Source organism: Dipodomys ordii, unplaced genomic scaffold (assembly GCF_000151885.1).
Source record: "Dipodomys ordii isolate 6190 unplaced genomic scaffold, Dord_2.0 Scaffold31, whole genome shotgun sequence".
Lineage (NCBI taxonomy): Eukaryota > Metazoa > Chordata > Mammalia > Rodentia > Heteromyidae > Dipodomys > Dipodomys ordii.
Window position 1 is genome coordinate 7,773,016 of NW_012267247.1, and position 19,422 is coordinate 7,792,437.

General features: G+C 43.9%; 1 protein-coding gene across 7 annotated transcripts; it reads left to right on the forward strand.

Annotated features, from left to right (window-relative positions):
- Positions 1-515: 515 nt before the first annotated feature.
- On the forward strand, positions 516-19,417 carry Srr (serine racemase). Of its 7 annotated transcripts, XM_013016460.1 has the most exons (10): positions 528-579; positions 4,427-4,539; positions 4,763-4,933; positions 10,208-10,379; positions 14,353-14,479; positions 14,632-14,735; positions 17,643-17,762; positions 18,053-18,127; positions 18,414-18,623; positions 19,198-19,417. In XM_013016460.1, the coding sequence occupies exons 3-10, from the start codon at positions 4,899-4,901 to the stop codon at positions 19,411-19,413; spliced, it is 1,059 nt and encodes a 352-aa protein (XP_012871914.1). In that variant the 5' UTR covers positions 528-579; positions 4,427-4,539; positions 4,763-4,898; the 3' UTR covers positions 19,414-19,417. The 7 variants fall into 7 exon arrangements, with proteins under 7 accessions (XP_012871915.1, XP_012871914.1, XP_012871911.1 ...); XM_013016457.1 differs by having other exon boundaries at positions 4,427-4,933; XM_013016462.1 differs by lacking the exon at positions 4,763-4,933 and having other exon boundaries at positions 534-579.
- Positions 19,418-19,422: the final 5 nt, after the last annotated feature.

The window sequence follows — 19,422 nt, forward strand, 5'->3', positions numbered from 1 at the left end:
GGAGCCAGAGCCGCGGCCCCGTCCCAGCCCCGGGATGGACCCGGAGAGGCCAGGGGCCCGCCTTCCCACCCCCGCCCCGCGTCCGGGCCCCCGCCCCCACTGTCGGGGCAGGGGCGGGGGCTCCGGAGCGCCGCTGACTGGGCGGGGAGGCGGCAGAGGAGGAGAGGGAGGCGGGGCGGGCAGGCCCGGCCCAGGAGCTGGGCGGTGCGACTCACCTCTGCTCCCGGCCTGCGGAGCCAGAGTGGCCAGGATCCCTCGCAGCTCCGACGCAGAGATCCTCACACGCTCCAACCCCTCCGCCATCTTCGCGACTGCTGCTCAGGCTGCAGCAACTCCGCCACCACCGCGCGCAACCAGGAAACCACGACGGACGGGCGGCGCGCGCTCACCCACTCCCACCCTTTTCCCCGCCCCCTCTCGCCCGCCCTCCACGAACGACGGTGGCCGCACTGGGAGGAAAAGCACTGAACGCAGGTTGACGAAGGGTTGGGCGGGAGAAGAGGGTGCTGCGCGTGCGCAGAGGTGTAGGCGGGGGAAGGTGCGCTGTGCCTGGTGGTGGAAGCGAGCGGCGGGGGCCAGGTGAGGTGAGGCGAGGTGAGATGCGGCGCGGCCCGGGTGGCCTGGCTCGCCAGGCTGGCATTCACGCGAAGGCTGCCTGTGCCGCTGCTATGGTGACCACCCAGCACACTGCTGCTGGTCTGAGGTTCGGGTTGACGGAGACATCTCCTCCCCCACCCCTCCACCCCAGATCTGGCCTCTCCAGTCATTTTAGGCCGGAGTCTTCTGCCGCAGGCCGGGGACTAACGCCCCAGGGTTTTGTTTGGGGACTTTAAAGATCTTGTCAAGTAATTATTATCATCAACAACCTTTTTTTTGGGGGGGGGGAGGACGGTACTGGGGCTCGAACTCAGGGCCTGGGTGCTGTCCCAGAGCTGTTGTGCTCAAAGCTAGCGCTCTACCACTTGAGCCTCGGCTCTACTTCCGGCCTTTTTTGGGGGGGCGGAGGGCCGGTGGTCTGTTGGCGATAGTCTCGAAGACTTTATTGCTCGGACTGGCTTTGAACCCCGTTCCTCAGATCTCAGCCTCCTGAGTAGCTAGGATTACACGCGTTGAGCGACCGGAGCCCAGTATATCAACTCCAGCTTTAAGATCAGGAATCTGAATCTAGGAGAAGTGAATAAGTAATTTGCCCAGCGTACATAGTTGGATAGCATCAGGGTCTCAAAGTCTTTTCATGGCTTTTTTTACACCCTTTCCCAGCCCCCAACCTCCTGACTTTCAAATGCTATATTCAGTACGGTTGGCTCTTACAGATGGAAGAAGCTGTGTGATAATGTTGGCACCACTGTGGATTCTAAAAAAAACAAACAAAAGCCCTTCTCTAGATCTCATGTTATTTTTTTTCCATCTTTGAACTTTTTTTTTTTTTTTTTTGTCGGTCGTGGGGCGTGAACTCTGGGCCCGGGCTTCAGCTCAAGGCGAGCGCTCTACCACTTTGAGCTACAGCGCCACTTCCGGTTTTCTGGTGGTTTATTGGAGGTAAGAGTTTCATGGACTTTCCTGCCGGGGCTAGCTTTGAACTGTGATCCTCAGATCTCAGCCTCCTGAGTAGCTAGGATTACAGGCATGAGCCACCAGTGCCCGGCCATCTTTGAACTTTTAATTAGACCAGAAGACTGTTACTTTAGCCTTTTTTGACTGCGAACCTCGTAAAAACTATGATGTGGGGAAAGTCCCTCCCCTAAGGCTGTCTTCTTCCAGCTTCACAGAAGGCTTCTAAACCCTCAAATAGTCAACAGTTTTTGTTTAGGCAATAAATGTACAATGAATCATCAGTCCTAAAGAAAGAGAATGATTTCAGTGGCCAGAGCAAATGTACTAATCAAAGCCAGGCATGGTGGTGCACACCAGTGATCCCAGCACACAGGAGGCTGAAGCAGAGGATCATAAGTTCAAGGCCAACTTGGGAAACTTAGTCTCAAAAATATCTAAGGGACTGGGAAGGTGGCTCAATGGTAGAGTGTTTGTTTGCCTTTCATGCATGAGGCCCTGGGTTTGATTCCTCAGCACCACAAAAGCAGAAAAAGCCGGAAGTGATGCTGTGGCTCAAGTGGTAGAATGCTAGCCTTGAGCTGAAGAGCTGAGGGACAGTGCCTAGGTCCAGAGTTCAGGCCCACAACTGACCAAAAACAAAAAATATATGTGTGTGTGTGTGTATATATATATATATATATCTAAAAGTGTAATTTAAAATGGGTAGAGATGTAGGTCAGTGATAAAGTGCTTGCCTGACTTATGCTGAGTTCAGTCCCCAATACTGGAAAAAGAAATTTAATATCAACATATTTAGGTCTGTGTTACACTGAAAGGCTTCTGAGTTTAAAGAATTAAAATACCTTTTAAGTATTGGCATGGAACAGTATTCAGATGTATTACGAAATGCTTTTCCTTAAAGTTATTTGCAGAAGAATATGGATAGTATGACTATCTTGTATGTAGAAAAACCTTTTATTGTATATGTAAATATCTATGTAACATCAAAATGGTGTGGAAAACATAAAAAAGTAGTTTTGGGAAAAAGTGAATTTGATGATAGACAAGGTTTTGGATACTACTGTTTGTTTTACATTTGTAAACAAAAAAAAGCAAATTTAGATAATGGGTAAGAGAATAATTCAATTCCTAAAAATAAAAATTATAAACTTTGGTTAGGCATCAGTGGCTCACACTTGTAATCCTAGCTACTTAGGAGGCTGAGATCTGAGGATAATGATTTGAAGCCAGCCCAGGCAAGAAAGCCCATGAGTCTCTTTATCTCCAGTAGTTCAAGCCCTGACCAGCACAAGGGGGGAAAAAAGTATGTCACATTTTTGAGTAATAAAATTAGAAATGAAGAGTTACAAATAAGAATTTATAATCAGGGTCTGGGAATGTGGCTTAGTGGTAAGAATTCTTGCCTAGCATGCATGAAGCCCTGGGTTCAATTCCTCAGTACCACATAAACAGAAAAAAATAGAAATGGCACTGTGGCTCAAGTGGTAGAGTACTAGCCTGGGGCAAAAAAAGCTCAGGGACAGTGCCCAGGCCCTGAGTTCAAGCCCCAGGACTGGCAAAAAAAAAAAAAAAAAAGGAAAAAGAAAAAGAAATTATCGGAAGTGGTGCTGTAGCTCAAGTGGTAGAGCACTCACCTTGAGCTGAAGAGCTGAGGGACAGCGCCCAGGCCCAGAGTTCAAGACCCATGACCGACAAAAAAAAAAGAAAAAGAAATTATCATCATTTATTTTTTTTTAACTCAATAGCCAAAAAAAGTGGCATATATCTGTAGTGCAAACCACTGAAGCAGCTGAGACCTCATCTCAGGAAATAAAGACAAAGAGCATGAGATTTACTTAGAAATATAAGACAAAAATATTGCAGGGCTGGGAAGGTGGCTCAGTGGTAGAGTACTTGCTTGCATGCATGAGGCCCTGGGTTCGATTCCTTAGCACCACATAAGCAAAAAGAAAAAAGCCGGAAGTGGTGCTGTGGCTCAAGTGGTAGAGCGCTAGCCTTGAGCTGAAAAGCTGAGGGACAGCGCCCAGGCCCAGAGTTCAGGCCCCACAACCGGACCCAAAAAAAAAAAAAAAAAGTAAAACAGGGTCTAGACATGGCTCAAATGTAAGAGTGCCTGCCTGGCAAGCACAAAGGCCTGGTTTCAGACCCTAGTACTTACAACCAAAAAGAAAATAATAAGAAAAACGAATGGAATGTTCATGATAAGTGAAAGCTGTTTTTTTCAGAAATCAATGCTAAGCCAGGCATTGGTGGCTCACACCTGTAATCCTAGTACTCAAGAGACTGAGATCTGAGGATCGTGGTTCAAAGCCAGCTTGAGCAGGAAAGTCCATGAGACTCTTATCTCCAATAAACTACTAAAAAGACAGAAGTGTAGCTGTGGCTCAAGTGGTAGAGTGCTAGCCTTAAGTCCAAAAAGCTCAGGGACAGCTGAGGCCCTGAGTTCAAGCCTAAGACTGGCAAGAAAAAAATAAATCAATGCTAAAATAGATACGTGTCTGGCAAAAAATACTTTTTTTAATAATAAATTTTTAAAGGATAGATATAAGCAATTCAAACTTAGCTCATCAAATCTCATTTTCTTCCTTCTTCACTAGTCTCAAATTTCAATAAAGTAGTTAGGCTTGGTGGTGCTCCAGCACTTGAGAGTCTGAGTCAGGATTATGAGTTCTAAGCCAGCCTGTTCTAAATAACAAAACTTCTTTTAAAAAAAGAAAATTGTACTACCACCTAATACAAAACCGAAGAATTACTCTTGATACCATCTCCCCTGCTCCTCCTCTACATTGAATTTCCCACTCAAAAGTACATTGTTTTCTTCTTTCTCTTTGTTTCATTCATCATTCCTTCTTTTGCTGTTATTTTCCCTCAGGTGAAGAGAAATGAGACAGTTATACTGTTTTGTTCACAGTCAACAAGCCATTCTTATTTTATCATTTTGCTTTTTATTTCAATTTCCACTCATGTTCCATCTCCTCCCTTTAGGTGAGTGACTAATGTGTTTGATATATGTCCATGAATATGTTGTATCTTTAAATAATATATAATGTTTTACGTATGTATCTGTTTTAAATGTATGTAATTGATAGTATGTTACAGATCTCATTCTGTTACTGATCTGTTACTGATGTTTCTGTAAACACTTTACTTGTATTTTTTTAACTAACCTCACACCCTTGGCCACTGGTCCTGGGCCGAAATGGGACAGTCAGAATTTCTTACCCAGAATTTTTTGAACTGAAATTGAGAAAGAAAATCCCTCTCCACTGTGGAAGCCATAAAATGTAAAACACAGAAGCTGTCAGCAGCCACATGCCCTGCCATATGGAACCAGCTGGTCTGCAATGAAAAAGATACCAACATGCAAAGAGCTGCAGAGGTGAGGAACTGAGAGTCCTGGAAGCTATCCAGTTCCTGGTTCCTGTTGTTCCTGAAACTCCCTATTCTGTGGTTTAACTCTTCCTTGGATTTTCCATGAGCCAGTAAATCTGGACACCCTCCTCTTTTGTCTAAACTAGTTCAAATTGGACTTCTCTCACTTGCAACCCAGGCCTAACTTATTACAACCTCTAAAATACATCTATTTTGTGTATGTGTGTGTGAGATAAAAAAAAAATTACCAATTTACCATTTTAAGTGTATGATTCTTTAAATATATTTCTGTTGTTCAGTCAATATCAGAATACCAGATCTATTAAACAACTCCCCATTCCTCTAACCCATATATTCCCTGGCAACTATTCTTCCATGAACTTGGCTCCATTAGATATTTCAAATAAGTAGAATCAAACAGTATGCCTCCTTTTTGAATGGCTTCATTTAGCATAGTGTCCTCAGCATTCATCCCTATTATACCATGTGTCAGCATTTCATACTTTTAATTTTTGTCAGTTGTGGGGCTTAAACTCGGCCTGAGCGCTGTCCCTCAGCTCTTCAGCTCAAGGCTAGTGCTGTACCACTTGAGCCACAGCACCACTTCCAGTTTTCTGGTGGTTTATTGGAGATAAGAGTTTCACGGACTTTCCTGCCTGAGCTGGCTTTGAACCTCGATCCTCAGATCTCAGCCTCCTGAGTAGCTAGGATTACAGGCGTGAGACACTGGCACCCGGCAAGCATTTCATCCTTTTGTTAATGGACACCTGGGTTTCTTTTTTTTTTTTTTTGCCGGTCCTGAGGCCTGACTTGGCCTGGGTGCTGTCCCTCTCAGCTCTTCAGCTCAAGGCTAGCACTCTATCACTTGAGTGGCTCAAGTGATAGCACTACTTCTGGCTTGAGCCACAGCACTACTTCTGGCTTTTTCTGCTTATGTGGTACTGAGGAATCAAACCCAGGGCCTCATGCATACAAGGCAAGCACTCTACCACTGAGCCACCTTCCCAGCCAGACATTCTCTTGGGGCTACCTCCAGGAGTAGAACTGCTGGGTCATATGATAGTTCTATGTCAGATTTTTTTTTTTTTTTGAGAAAGAAGTATAGCATTTACCATAGCTCTACCATTTTATATCCTCACTAAACGTACATAAGGGTTCTAATTTCTCAATATCTTTTCAACTTATTTTCTGGGTGGGTTTTTGTTGTTTGTTGTAACTATCTCATGGTATAAGATAATACCTAGGTCTTGTGATTTTGATTTGCATTTCCGTAATTTGAACATTTTTCCTGTGTGTTAGTCATTTGCGTATCTTCTCTAGAAAAATTTCAAATTCTTATCCATTCCTAAAATTAGGTTTCTGTTTCCAAAATAAATTATTTTTAATTTGCTTATGCCATCTAAGCCTCTTTTATCCTTCATGTTAACCAAAATACAGTCCTGATTTCCTTAAGTACACTCCTTCATTTCATTAGTCTCCTTTTTTTTTTTTTCTTTGCTGGTCTTGGAGCCTGAACTCTGGGTATGGGCACTGTCCCTCAGCTGTTCAACTCAAGGCTAGCACTCTACCACTTGAGCCATATTGCCACTTCTGGCTTTTTCTGCTAATGTGGTGCTGAGGAATTGAACCCAGGGCCTCATGCATGCAAGGCAAGCACTCTACCCACTGAGCCACCTTCCCAGCCCACAGTCTCCTTCCTTTTCATTCACCATAACGTAGCTAAACTGATTTTCTAAAAATATAAAATCTAAGGCTTGATGGCACACACTTGTAATCCCAGAGTTCGGGGTGAAGGCAGGAAGATCAAAAGTTCAAAGCCAGGGCTAGGAAGTTGGCTCAGTGGTAGAGTACTTGCCTTGCATGCATGATGCCCTGGGTTGGATTCCTCAGTACCACATAAGCAGAAAAAGCCGGAAGTGGTGCTGTGGCTAGCCTTAAGATGAAGAGCTGAGGGACAGCACCCAGTCCCAGAGTTTAGCCCCCAAGACCAGCAAAAAAAAAAAAAAAAAGAATAAAGTATTTTAGGCCAAAAATGGCTTTACTAGCCGCGCACCAGTGGCTCACACCTGTAATCCTAGCTACTCAAGGAGGCTGAGATCTGAGGATTGAGGTTCAAAGCCAGCCAGGGCAGGAAAGACTGAGACTCCTATCTCCAATAAACCACTAGAAAACCAGAAGTGGTGCTGTAGCTCAAGTGGTAGAACGCTCGCCTTAAGCTGAAGAGCTGTGCCCAGGCCCAGAGGTCTAGCCGCATGACCAACTTAAAAAAAAAAAAAAAGTCTTTACCTACAGTATTGTGTTCTTTTTCAAGGGAAATATTTGAATGAGCGGGGTTGAATTATTCAATATTCTCTGCTACAAATTCCCATCACTTTGTGTGTGTGTGTGTGTGTATCAGTCCTGGGCTTGAACTCAGGGCTTCTTGCTTTCAGTTTCCATCAGTGATGGCACAGTATCACTTGATAGTGTGCCTAACTTCCACTTGCCAGTCTTGGAGCCTGAACTCTGGGTCTGGGCACTGTCCCTCAGCTGTTCAACTCAAGGCTAGCACTCTACCACTTGAGCCATATTGCCACTTCTGGCTTTTTCTGCTTATGTAGTGCTGAGGAATTGAACCCAGGGCATCATGCATGCAAGGCAAGCACTCTTACCACTGAGCCACATTCCCAGCCCCATCTTTTGTAATGTTAATATGTACAACTTTAAACTAACTTGAAATTTTAAATTGTTCAAATATAATGAAAGCATACGGTGTGACAAATTTACAGAAACCAATAAGGTCACTGAAAAAGTTTTCAGCTGTTTATAAGGCAAAGACAAATTATTTGAAGCTAGTATAATTATTTTCTTTAAAAGGGTAAGGAAACCAGATGCTGATGGCTCATGCTTGTAATCCTAGCTCCTCAGGTGGCTGAGATCTGAAGATCATAGTTCGAAATTAGCCCAGGCAGAAAAGTCCGTGACACACTTATCTCCAGTAAACTACTCAGAAAAGGCCAGAAGTGATGCTCTGACTCAAGTAGTAGAGAGCTAGCCTTCCTTGAGCAAAAGCAGCTCAGGGACAGTGCCTAGACCCAGAGTTCTAGCCTCAAGTCTGGCACAAAAAAAGGGAGTAAGGAGAGCTAGGATATAGAGCACTTGCCTAGCATTCATGAAGCCCACAGTTCAATTCCTAGCACTACAAAAAATAAAGGAAATAAAAGGTCAGGAGAACTATACTTTCTTTCAGTTGAGCCACAGTTACTGGTTCAGATGTCAGTAGGTGACCCAAGATAATTAAGAGTCACTAAACATGGAAAACAGTAATAGGAGAAGGCTGAGTTCACAGTTGCCAGAGCTACACATCAAGACCCTACCTCAAAAAAGAAAAGAAAAACTGAATGGGACTAAATGCTTTTATTTTGTTTTTAAGCTGGTGGAGCTCCTCAATTCCCCTGGAGGCTGAAAATAAATACAATAAAAGAGAAACCTGAGAATTGAAAACCAAGAAAATCTTCAAGATAATTATTTTAGCCAAGTACATTAAATCCTATCTGAAGCTATGAAAAAAATTTAAAGGAAATTCAGTTATGAAACAGCAGAGCCAGGCATTGGTGGTTCATACCTATACCTAATGACGAGGCTGAGATCTGAGGATCCCAGTTCATAGCCAGCCCAGGCAGAAAGTCCATAAACCGTATCTCCAATTAACCAGCCAAAAGCTGGAAGTAGAAGTATGGCTCAAGTAATAGAGTGCTAGCCTTAGAATAAAAAGCTAAATGAAAGTGCAGCCCTGAGTTCAAATGCCAGTACTAAAACAAAAACAAAAGCTGAGGCTAAGTGTTGCTTAATCTCCTGAAGTCCATTTCCAGCAATGAAAATGATACTGAGAATTCTTTTTTTTTTTTTTTGCTAGTCCTGGGGCTTGAACTCAGGGGCTGGGCACTGTCATGAGCTTCTTCAGTTATGTGGTACTGAGGAATCAAACCCAGGGCTTCATGCATGCTAGGCAAGCACTCTACCACTAAGCCACATTCCCAGCGACTGATACGGAGAATTATACAAAAAGGTTTACTAAATTAAAAAATGTTCATCTTCATGGGAAGACTGTTTTATTTTTAGGAAGGTTGCTGATATTGGGGCTTGAATTCCAGGCACTGCATGAGACTCGAATGTTGCTCAATATCAATTATTTTAATTTATACATTTTACAGTAAGTTTTGCTAAAGGAATTCACATGGAAGAATTAATCTGTGAGAGAAGCCAATAAAATTTTGAGTAATCAAGAACTTGTGTGTGAATATGTGTGTGTGTGCGTGCATGCACGCACTCACGCATACACACACGCCAGTACAGGGGCTTGAACTTAGAAACTCAGTATCTTCCTTGGTTTTACTGCACACAGATGGTGCTCTATCACTTGGGCCACTACCAGCTTTTTGCTGGTTAGAGATAAATTTCTCAGATTTTTCTACCCTGGCTGGCTTCAAATCACGATTCTCCCTCTATCTCAGCCTCCCTAGTATCTAGGATTACAAGTATGAGCCACCAGTGCCTGGCTTAGTGGTTGTTTTGAGAAAGCCCCATGACCGACAAAACAAAAAACATAGGCCAGGCACAATGATGCATGCCTATAGCCCTAATACCTGGGAGTCTGGGGTACCACTTCCCGGTCTCAGGATAAAACAGGAAGATTCCCTTGAGCCCAGTTTTTTGTTTGTTTGTTTTTTGGTCATGGGGCTTGAACTGAGGGCGTGGGCGCTGTCCCTCAGCTCTTCAGCTCAAGGCCAGTGCTCTACTGCTTGAGCCACAGTGCCACTTCCAGTTTTCTAGTGGTTTATTGGAGATAAGAGTCTCACAGACTTTCCTGCCCAGGCTGGCTTTGAACCGTGATCCTCAGATCTCAGCCTCCTAAGTAGCTAGGATTACAGGTATGAGCCACTGGCACCCGGCAAGCCCAGTTTTGAGCTCAGTCTAGACACATAGTGAGACTGTCTTTCACACATACAAATAGTAATAAATGTATTACAGCAGATTGTAAACTTAGTTCATCCAAACAACTTCACAATGACTAAAATGTAAACCAGTGGCAATGACAAGACATGAATGGTATAAGTGGAAGAGTGAGCTTTAGCTTCCAAAAATACCAGAAAATTTTCTTCAAACCAAGTCCTACAGTGTACACAAATTTTTGGCATTTTAGTATGGGCACAGTTCCACATAGGTCTATTTTCCTGTGTTATGTATTTTTCAACAAACAGATTGTCTCAGATTTGACCCCATTCTTATTCCTGGGTTTCAGAACCATGTGTGCTCAATACTGCATCTCCTTTGATGATGTTCAAAAAGCTCATGTCAACATTCAAGATTATATCCACCTCACACCAGTGCTAACAAGCTCAATTTTGAATCAAGTTGCAGGGCGCAATCTTTTCTTCAAATGTGAACTCTTCCAGAAAACTGGATCATTTAAGGTAAAGACCCTTCTTGTTAGTGTATCATGTGTGTTTCCAAACCCCTTCAACATATAAATGTATTTGATGTTCTTGACCACTTAATACGGTAGGTAGAATTAAAACCTTTTTTTGCAGTTGGACAAAAAGGTTGAAGAAAAAAAATTGTTCTAGTCCTGTTAACCTAACATCATAGTGTTGATTAGACACTTGTTTTGTGCTGGTCTTAGGGCTTAAACACAGGGCCTGGGTGCTGTCTCTGATACCCCTTGAGCCACAGCTCCACTTCTTGGCTTTTTAGTGGTTATTTAGAAATAAAATTTTAGGCATGGGCTACCAGAGTCCAGCTGAGAAGCCACTTTTTTTTGTCAGTCGTGGGGTTTGAACTCTGGGCTTAGGCGCTGTCCCTGTGCCCTTCAGCTCAAAACAAGCGCTCTCAAGCGCTCTACCGCTTGAGCTACAGCACTACTTCTGGTTTTCTAGTGATTTATTAGAGATTAGAGTCTCACGGACTTTCCTGCCCACGCTGGCTTTGAACTGTGATCCTCAGATCTCAGCCTCCTGAGTAGCTAAGATTACAGGTGTGAGCCACCAGTGCCCAGCAAGCCACTTTAATATGATGTAAAAATTACCCTGATAGCCAGTCACCAATGGCTCACACTTATAATCCCAGCTAATCAGGAGGCTGAGGACCGTGATCTGAGGATCAGGATTGGAAGCCAGCCCAGGCAGGAAAGTCTAGGAAACACATCTCCCATGAACTACTCAGAAAAAGTAGAAGTGGTGCTGTGGCTCAAATGGTAGAGCATTAGCCTTGAGCAAAAGAAGTTCAGGGACAGAGGCTAGACCCAGAGTTCAAGCCCCAGGACTGGCAATAAAAAATTAAAAATTAGCCAGGCACCAGTGGCTCACGCCTGTAATCCTAGCTACTCAGGAGGCTGAGATCTGAGAAACAGGGTTCAAAGCCAACCCAGGCAGGAAAGTCCATGAGACTCTTTTTTTTTGTTTTATTGGGGGCCTCAACTCTGGACCTGGGTGCTGTCCCTCAGCTCTTCAGCTCAAGGCTAGTGCTCTACCACTTGAGCCACAGAGCTACTTCTGGCTTTTTCTGCTTATGTGGTGCTGAGGAATTGAACCCAGGGCCTCATGCATGCAAGGCAAGTGCTCTATCACTGAGCCACCTTCCCAGCCCTCCATGAGACTCTTATCTCCAATAAACCCCTCAAAACCAAAGGGGTGCTGTGGCTCAAGTGGTAGAGGGCTTGGCTTGAGCTGAAGAGCTGAGAGACAGTGCCCAGGCCCAGAGCTCAAGCCCCATGACCCCCCCAAAAATTAAAATTTAAAATTAGGGGCTGGACATGTAGCTTAGAGGTATAGTACTTGCTTAGAATGCATGAAATCCTGGGTTTAATTCCTCAGTACCACATAAACCGAAAAAGCCCGAAGTGGTACTGTGGCTCATGAAGCAGAGTGCTAGCCTGGAGCAAAAGAAACTCAGGAACAATGCCAAGGCACTGAGTTCAAGCCCCAGGACTGGCAAAAATAAATAATAAATTATCCTTATGGGGGAGCTATGTTTGGCGGGGAGGGGGGGAGTGGCCCACCTGACTACACTGCTTATTTTTTGTTGTTGGTTGTGGGGCCTAAACTCTGGGCCTGGGTGCTGTCCCTCCAGCTCTTCAGCTCAAGGCTAGCACTCTATCACTTGAGCCACAGTGCCACTTCTGGCTTTTCCTGCTTATGTGGTACTGAGGAATCGAACCCAGGGCCTCATGCATGCAAGGCAAGCGCTCTACCACTGAGCCACCTTCCCAGCCTCTGCCCTGAGTTTTAAGTCCCTGTTCTCCACACACACTCATCCTTTCAGTCAGAAAGCTATATTTAGCATTGTTGATGGCAGGTATTATTGCCTAATAACTGGTAGTTCTTCAACTGCAAGTACTCACCCTTTCTAGTCACTAGTCTGAAAGCTTGTATGTTTTTGAACCCAGGTCCTTACTCAACTTAAGGCAAACACTACCAGTTAAGCCACACACCCAGCCTGCATTTTTTTACCCCACTGATTCACCAGTAGTAGGGCTTGAACTCAAGGCCTGTGTGGTTGCTGTATTCAATTTTTGCTGGGGTGAACTCAGGGGCCACATGCTTGCTCAGTTTGCTCCCTACCACTTGAGTTTGCCCTTCCAGCCCAGCATCTTGCTAATTGAATATGGAGTTGTGAGGACTTTTCTGCACAGGATAGCTTCAAACTGTAATCCAAGTCTCAACCTCCTGGGTAATAATTGTGAACCAAGATTTTTTTTGGGGGGAAGTGGCGCTGTAGCTCAAGTGGTAGAGCGCTCGCCTTGAGCTGAAGGGCTGAGGGACAGCGCCCAGGCCCAGAGTTCAAGCCCCACGGCCGACCAAAAAAAAAAAACAACAAGATTTTTTTTTTTGGGGGGGGGGTCATTCGTGGGATTTGAACTCTGGGCCTGGGCGCTGTCCCTCAGCTCTTCAGCTCAAGGCTAGCACTTTACCACTTGAGCTACAGCACCACTTCTGGTTTTCTGGTGGGTGGTTTATTGGAGATAAGAGTCTCATGGCCTGGGGCTGGGAAGGTGGCTCAGTGGCAGAGCGCTTGCCTTGCATGCCTGAGGCCCTGGGTTCTGATTCCTCAGCACTGTGGCTCAAGTGGTAGAGCGTTAGCCTTGAGCTGAAGAGCTGAGGCACAGCGTCCAGGCCCAGAGTTCAGGCCCCACGACCGGACCCAAAAATAAAAAAAAGAGTCTCATGGCCTTTCCTGCCCGGGCTGGCTTTGAACTATGATCCTCAGACCTCAGACTCCTTAGTAGCTAGAAATACAGATGTGAGCAACTGGTGTCAGGCTCAAGATTTTTTTAAGTAAAAAGTTCATAAAGTGAAAAAGTTACACAGGAGGAAAAAGGGTGAGGTGTGACTGTACTTGAAGTGCTTTGTATGCTTATGTAAAAATAAAAGCTGTTGTGAAATTACTCTTAAGATGTGAATATGTATACAGGAGTGGTAAAGGGGATAAAGTTGATGGCTACATTTTATGAATAAATGAGAATGTCACAATGAAACCCTTTATATAGGTGGGGAGGAAAAAAAACTGGGAGAAAATGAAGGAGGATGACACTGTTCAAAAAGAAATATACTCATTACCTAACTTATGTAACTATTACCCCTCTGTGTATCAGCTTTACAATTAAAAAAAACCCTTTATACAATGTGCTACACACACACACACACATTTGAAATCAAGCCCGAGGTTGGCTTTGAATTGTGATCCTAAGATCTCAGCCTCCTGAGTTACTAGGATTACATACATGAGCCACAGGTGCCTGGCTGAAAAAATAGTTCTAAGAAAAAAATAATTTAGTATAACTTAGCTGTACGGTGTTTATGAGGTACAAAGTAGTCCCTAATATTCCTGACTCATTAGACACTGAAAGTAATTTCGAGTTCTGTAAGCTACACTCATAGTAAATATTCTATATAAATGTGTGTATATATTTATCTATATATGTGTGTGTGTGTATTTTTTTTTCTTTTGTCCATTGTGGGGTCTGAACTCTGGGCCTGGGCACTGTTCCTCAGCTCTTCAGCTCAAGGCTAGTGCTCTACCACTTGAGCCACAGAGCCACTTCCGGCTTTTTTCTCTTTTGCTTATGTGGTGCTGAGGAATCGAACCCAAAGCCTCATGAATGCAAAGCAAGCACTCTACTACTGAGCCACCTTCCCAGCCCAAATATATAATTTTTTTATCCTTAATACCTCATTTTTACTGGTTTTTTTTTTTTTTTTTTTGCCTCCAGTACTGATTGATAGTTAACATGCTGTCCAGGTTGGCAGCCTGAGAACAGTCATACTGGGTACAATAGATGTAGAGCAGGCTGTTTGCTTCTACAACCACCTTTGGATGCTTTTCTCAGAATATACCCCTTTTGTTCAATGATACACAACTATACGTGGATTTACCATCCTTCTTTTCCAGATTCGTGGTGCCCTTAATGCTATCAAAGTCTTAATTTCATCCACTTTAGAGGGGAAGCCCAAGGCTGTTGTTACTCACAGCAGTGGAAACCATGGTCAGGCTCTCACCTATGCTGCCAAACTGGAAGGTACTTGAATTAATTTCTCAGGGTACTGGGTAAGATTATCAGGAGTGGAAAGTATCCCATATCTCGTGGACAATGTGTCCTCATGAGACTACAGCAAAATGAATATTAACGATTTATCCTAAATTCTGACTGAATTGCTTTTCTCTTCCCAGGGATTCCTGCTTATATTGTGGTGCCCCAAACAGCTCCCAACTGTAAAAAACTGGCAATACAAGCCTATGGAGCCTCTATAGTGTACAGTGAACCTAGTGATGAGGTAAGAAGAAAGCAGTGCTCAGTACCACCTTAACAACCTCACTTAACCAACCGAACTGCTCTTCCTACCTTCCTGGATGTTTTCTCTGGATCCTTTATTTCCTCTTCATCTGTTATACTGCCTAAGCTTTTCTCCATTTGTACTTACTCAGATGATATAATCAGTCTGTTAAAAACATTTTGCTTTTTCTGGTGGTAGTACTAGTGCTTGAACTCAAGGCCTCATGCTCTTGTTTACCTTCTTCACTCAAAGCTGGCACCCTTCACTTGAGCCACCTTGTTTTCTTTGCTGCTGGTTAACTGAAGATACAAGTCTCTCAGATTTGTCTTACCAGGCTGGCTTCAAACCTTGATCCTGAGGAGGCTGAATAGCTAGGATTATAGGCATGAACCATCAGTCTCCTGCAACTTTGTACCCTATCTACCCTTAATTTCAGACTTGCATTCAACAGCTACATTCCTACTTGAATGTATTATGAGGCATCTCCAGCACCAAACTCTGCTCTTACTCTCCAGTTATCCCCTTTTCTAGTCTTTCTCAATGTAGAAAATGGCAACACTGATAATTGTTCTAGCAAAAATCTTGGGGGGAAAAAATTGACAACCCTTTTATATCCAGCATCAAAATCTGTCCTTTAACAACCTCTACCACACCACCATGATCCAATCAACATCAAGTCTCTCCTAGATTCAGGTAAATTAACTGGTCTCTGCTACTATCTTTATCCCTGTAGTTTCCAGAGCAGGGGCTGGGAAGGTGGCTCAGTGGTAGAGTACTTGCCTTGCATGCATGAGGCCCTAGGTTCGATTCCCCAGCACCACATAAGCAAAAAGAAACTTTCCAGAGCAAACAGGGCTATTTAGTTAACTTAGAACTTGTTTCTTCTCACCAACCTAAATTCTTCCATAGTTCCTTACCTTTGGTTTGGAGTTGTTGCTTTGTCAGTTGTGGGGCTTGAACTCTGGGCCTTGGCACTGTCCCATAGCTCTTCAGCTCAAGGCTAGCACTCTACCACTTGAGCCACAGCACCACTTTCGGCTTTTTCTGTTTATGTGGTGCTGAGGAATTGAACCCAGGGCTTCATGCATGAGTCACTTCCCAACCCTGACTTTTTGTTTGTGTATGCCAAACCTGGTGCTTGAACTCAGGGACTGGGCATTGTCCTTGAACTTCTTTGGCTCAAGGCTAGCCCTCTCCCACTTCAGCCACAGTTCCACTTCCAGCTTTTTGGTGTTTAATTAAAGTCTCACAATTATAGATAAGAGTCTCACAGACTTTCCTGTCTAGGCTGGCTTTGAACTTTGAACTTCAATCTTCAGATCTCAGCCTCCTGAACAGCTACGCCATCAGTACTTGGCCTAAAATTTTGTCTTTCATTGGTGGGGCTGGAATGCTTAGCCTTGTGGTATACTAAACAATCACTCCAACACTGAATTACTTGCCCTGCTAACTACAATTCTTAGAATCATCAAGATTCTTAGTAAGCAGTTTTGTATTTATATATAAAATAACTAGGAATGTAGGTAAAGTGTTTGCCTGGCATGCATGAAGCCCTGGGTTCAATTCCTCAGCACCACATAAACAGAAAAAGCTGGAAATGGCACTGTGGCTCAAGTGGTAAGAGTGCTAGCCTTGAGCAAAAAGCAGCTCAGGGATTGTGCCCAGGCCATGAGTTCAAGCCCCAGGACTGGAAAAAAAAAATCAACGTCTTGAAGTGGCCAATACTTATTTAATCTCCTAACATTACTCTATTCACTAACTTCTTAGCAGGTCCTCAAAGACCACTGCCAACCTTGTCTTTGTACTTAGTACTGTCACTTCCTTGGAATTTTCTTCTATATACCAATAGCACTTATTCAACTGTAATTTGTCATTTTATCATCAGTACTTGAACAGACCATACATTTACTTATATCTAATTCCTAAGAATATAACTCCTTGCTAGTCTTGGGCACAAAGCAGCTCAGGGACAAAGCCCAGGCCCTGAGTTCAAGCCCCCAGAACCAGCAAAAAAAACAAAAACAAAACGAAGAATTTAACTTGGGGGTGGGGGACAGGGATTCTGCTCACTGCTATAATTATCCCCACTGAACAAAATGTGAAAAATAGTTAAGGGTCAAGCCAGGAACCGGTGGCTCATGCCTGTAATCCTACCTACTCAGGAAGCTGAGATCAGAGGATCACGGTTCAAAGCCAGACCAGGCAGGAAAGGCCATGAGACTCTTTTCTCCAATAAACCACTAGAAAACCGGAAGTACCTCTGTGGCTCAAGCAGTAGAGTGCTCACCTTGAGCTGAAGAGCAGGGAAAGCACTCAAGCCCAGAGTTCAAGCCACATGACCGACCAAAAAAAAAAAAAGTGTCAATAAGAGTTGAATACTAAATCAAATGCCCAAGTACAGTGGCTCATGCCTATAATCCTAGCTACTCAGGAGACTAAGATCTAAGGATCTTTAGTCCAGGCAGAAAAGTCCCAGTGAGACTTATCTCAATTAACTACTCAAAAACTAGAAGTGGAGCTGTGGCTCAAGGTGACAGAAGGTCAGCCTTGAGCAAAGGAGCTTAGTGATAACATCCAGGCCGGGAGATCAAGCCCCATGACTTACCTTACGCCCCTTAAAAAAAAAAAAAAAAAAACGGGCTGGGAAAGTGGCTCAGTGGTAGAGCATTTGCCTTGCATGCTCGAGGCCCTGAGTTTGATTCCTCAGCACCACATAAGAAAAAAGCCAGAAGTGGCACTGTGGCTCAAGTGGAAGAGTGCTAGCCTTGAGCTGAAGAGCTGAGGGACAGCGCCCAGGACCAGAGTTCAGGCCCCACGACTGGACCCCCCCAAAAAAAACAAACCTAAATTGTTTTGGGAACTGTATTAAATTCAAGTCAAGTAAATTAATTTAATGTGCTGTTTCAGTCTAGGGAAAAGGTTACAAAAAGACTCATGGAAGAAACAGAAGGTATCATGGTACACCCTAACCAGGAGCCTGCAGTGATAGCTGGGCAAGGGACAATTGCCCTGGAAGTGCTAAATCAGGTAACACAACCTAATTAATTTTTCCTGTTTAGCTACTGGTAGTTTGTCCAGAGATTCAGTTATTTTATTTTTTTTGCCAGTCCTGGGGCTTGAGCTCAGGGCCTGAGCACTGTCCCTGAGCTTTTTGCTCAAGCACCACTTCCAGCTCTTTCTGTATATGTGGTACTGAGGAATCAAACACAGGGCTTCATGCATGCAGGGCAAGCACTCTACCACTAAGCCACATTCCTAGTTATTTTATATATAAATACAAAACTGCTTACTAAGAGACCTTTGTATTTTTACCCTAGGTTCCCTTGGTGGATGCACTGGTGGTACCTGTAGGGGGAGGAGGAATGGCTGCTGGAATTGCAATTACAATTAAGGTGAGAAAACAGCTTCTCAAAAACTTCATGCATTAGGAACAGATTTATTTACATCATAGTGCATCATTACCATCATCTCTTTAAATTGTATATGGAAAGCTCCTCTTTGCCTGCCATTGTGATAATCTTACAGCACAAAACAAAAACAACAGAGACTGAGGAACAGCACCCTCAGTCCTTTCCCAGACCCCACTTATCAGCCTACTGCCTACAGCAGTATATACCCTTCCCAGCCAATGGTCCAAGCAACTACAGGCCAATATCAGACATATATTCCTCTTTCCAGGCTCTGAAACCTAATGTGAAGGTATATGCGGCTGAACCCTTGAACGCAGATGACTGCTATCAGTCTAAACTGAAAGGGGAACTGACCCCCAATCTTCACCCTCCAGAAACCATAGCAGATGGTGTCAAATCCAGTATTGGCTTAAACACCTGGCCCATAATAAGGGACCTTGTGGATGATGTCTTCATTGTCACAGAGGATGAAATTAAGGTGAGCCTCCAATAGGAAAATAGGGCAACTTCTATGATGAATTGCAATTGACCCATAGGGACTTAGCTAGTTGATTTAATGACCTGTTTTGTGATAAACTTTTCAATAGTAGCAGTTAGTTAAGTTTGAAAGTTTCTATTTGTACATAGCAATAAGAAAATTCAGACCAGGAGTCTTCAGGTATAGCTTAAGTGGAAGGGCACTTGCCAAACAAAAGCAAGATCAAACCCCAGTCTCATATACCATACACATGCATAAAAAAAGAGAGAAAAAAAAAATTCAGACTGAGTAGTATCCTCATCTGCTTTTAGAATCTATAAACTGGGGCTGGGAAGGTAGCTCAGTGGTAGAGTACTTGCGTTGCATGCGTGAGGCCCTGGGTTCGATTCGTCAGCACCACATAAAGCAGAAAAAGCCAGAAGTGGCAAGTGGTAGGGTGTTCGAGCTGAGGGACAACGCCCAGGTCCAGGGTTCAGGCCCCACAAATGACAACAAACAAACAAACAAACAAAAAACTACTAGATTCCTCTCCTTTCTCCTCTTGTACTAATCCTTACTCCCTTCTTACCAACAGTTTGCAACCCAGTTGGTATGGGAGAGAATGAAACTCCTCATTGAACCTACTGCTGGTGTTGGAGTAGCTGCTGTGCTTTCTCAGAATTTTCAAACAGTATCTCCGGAAGTAAAGAATATTTGTATTGTGCTCAGTGGTGGAAATGTAGACTTAACCTCCCTAACTTGGGTGAAGGAGGCTGAAAGGCCAACTCCGTATCAGTTTGTTTCTGTTTAATTTATGTAA

Coding starts and splice junctions, on each gene's coding strand:
- Srr (XM_013016457.1), top strand. CDS start 4,899: ATGAAAAAGATACCAACATGCAAAGAGCTGCAGAG. Junction 4,934..10,207: donor ACATGCAAAGAGCTGCAGAG/GTGAGGAACTGA, acceptor CCTGGGTTTCAG/AACCATGTGTGCTCAATACT. Junction 14,736..17,642: donor ACAGTGAACCTAGTGATGAG/GTAAGAAGAAAG, acceptor GTGCTGTTTCAG/TCTAGGGAAAAGGTTACAAA.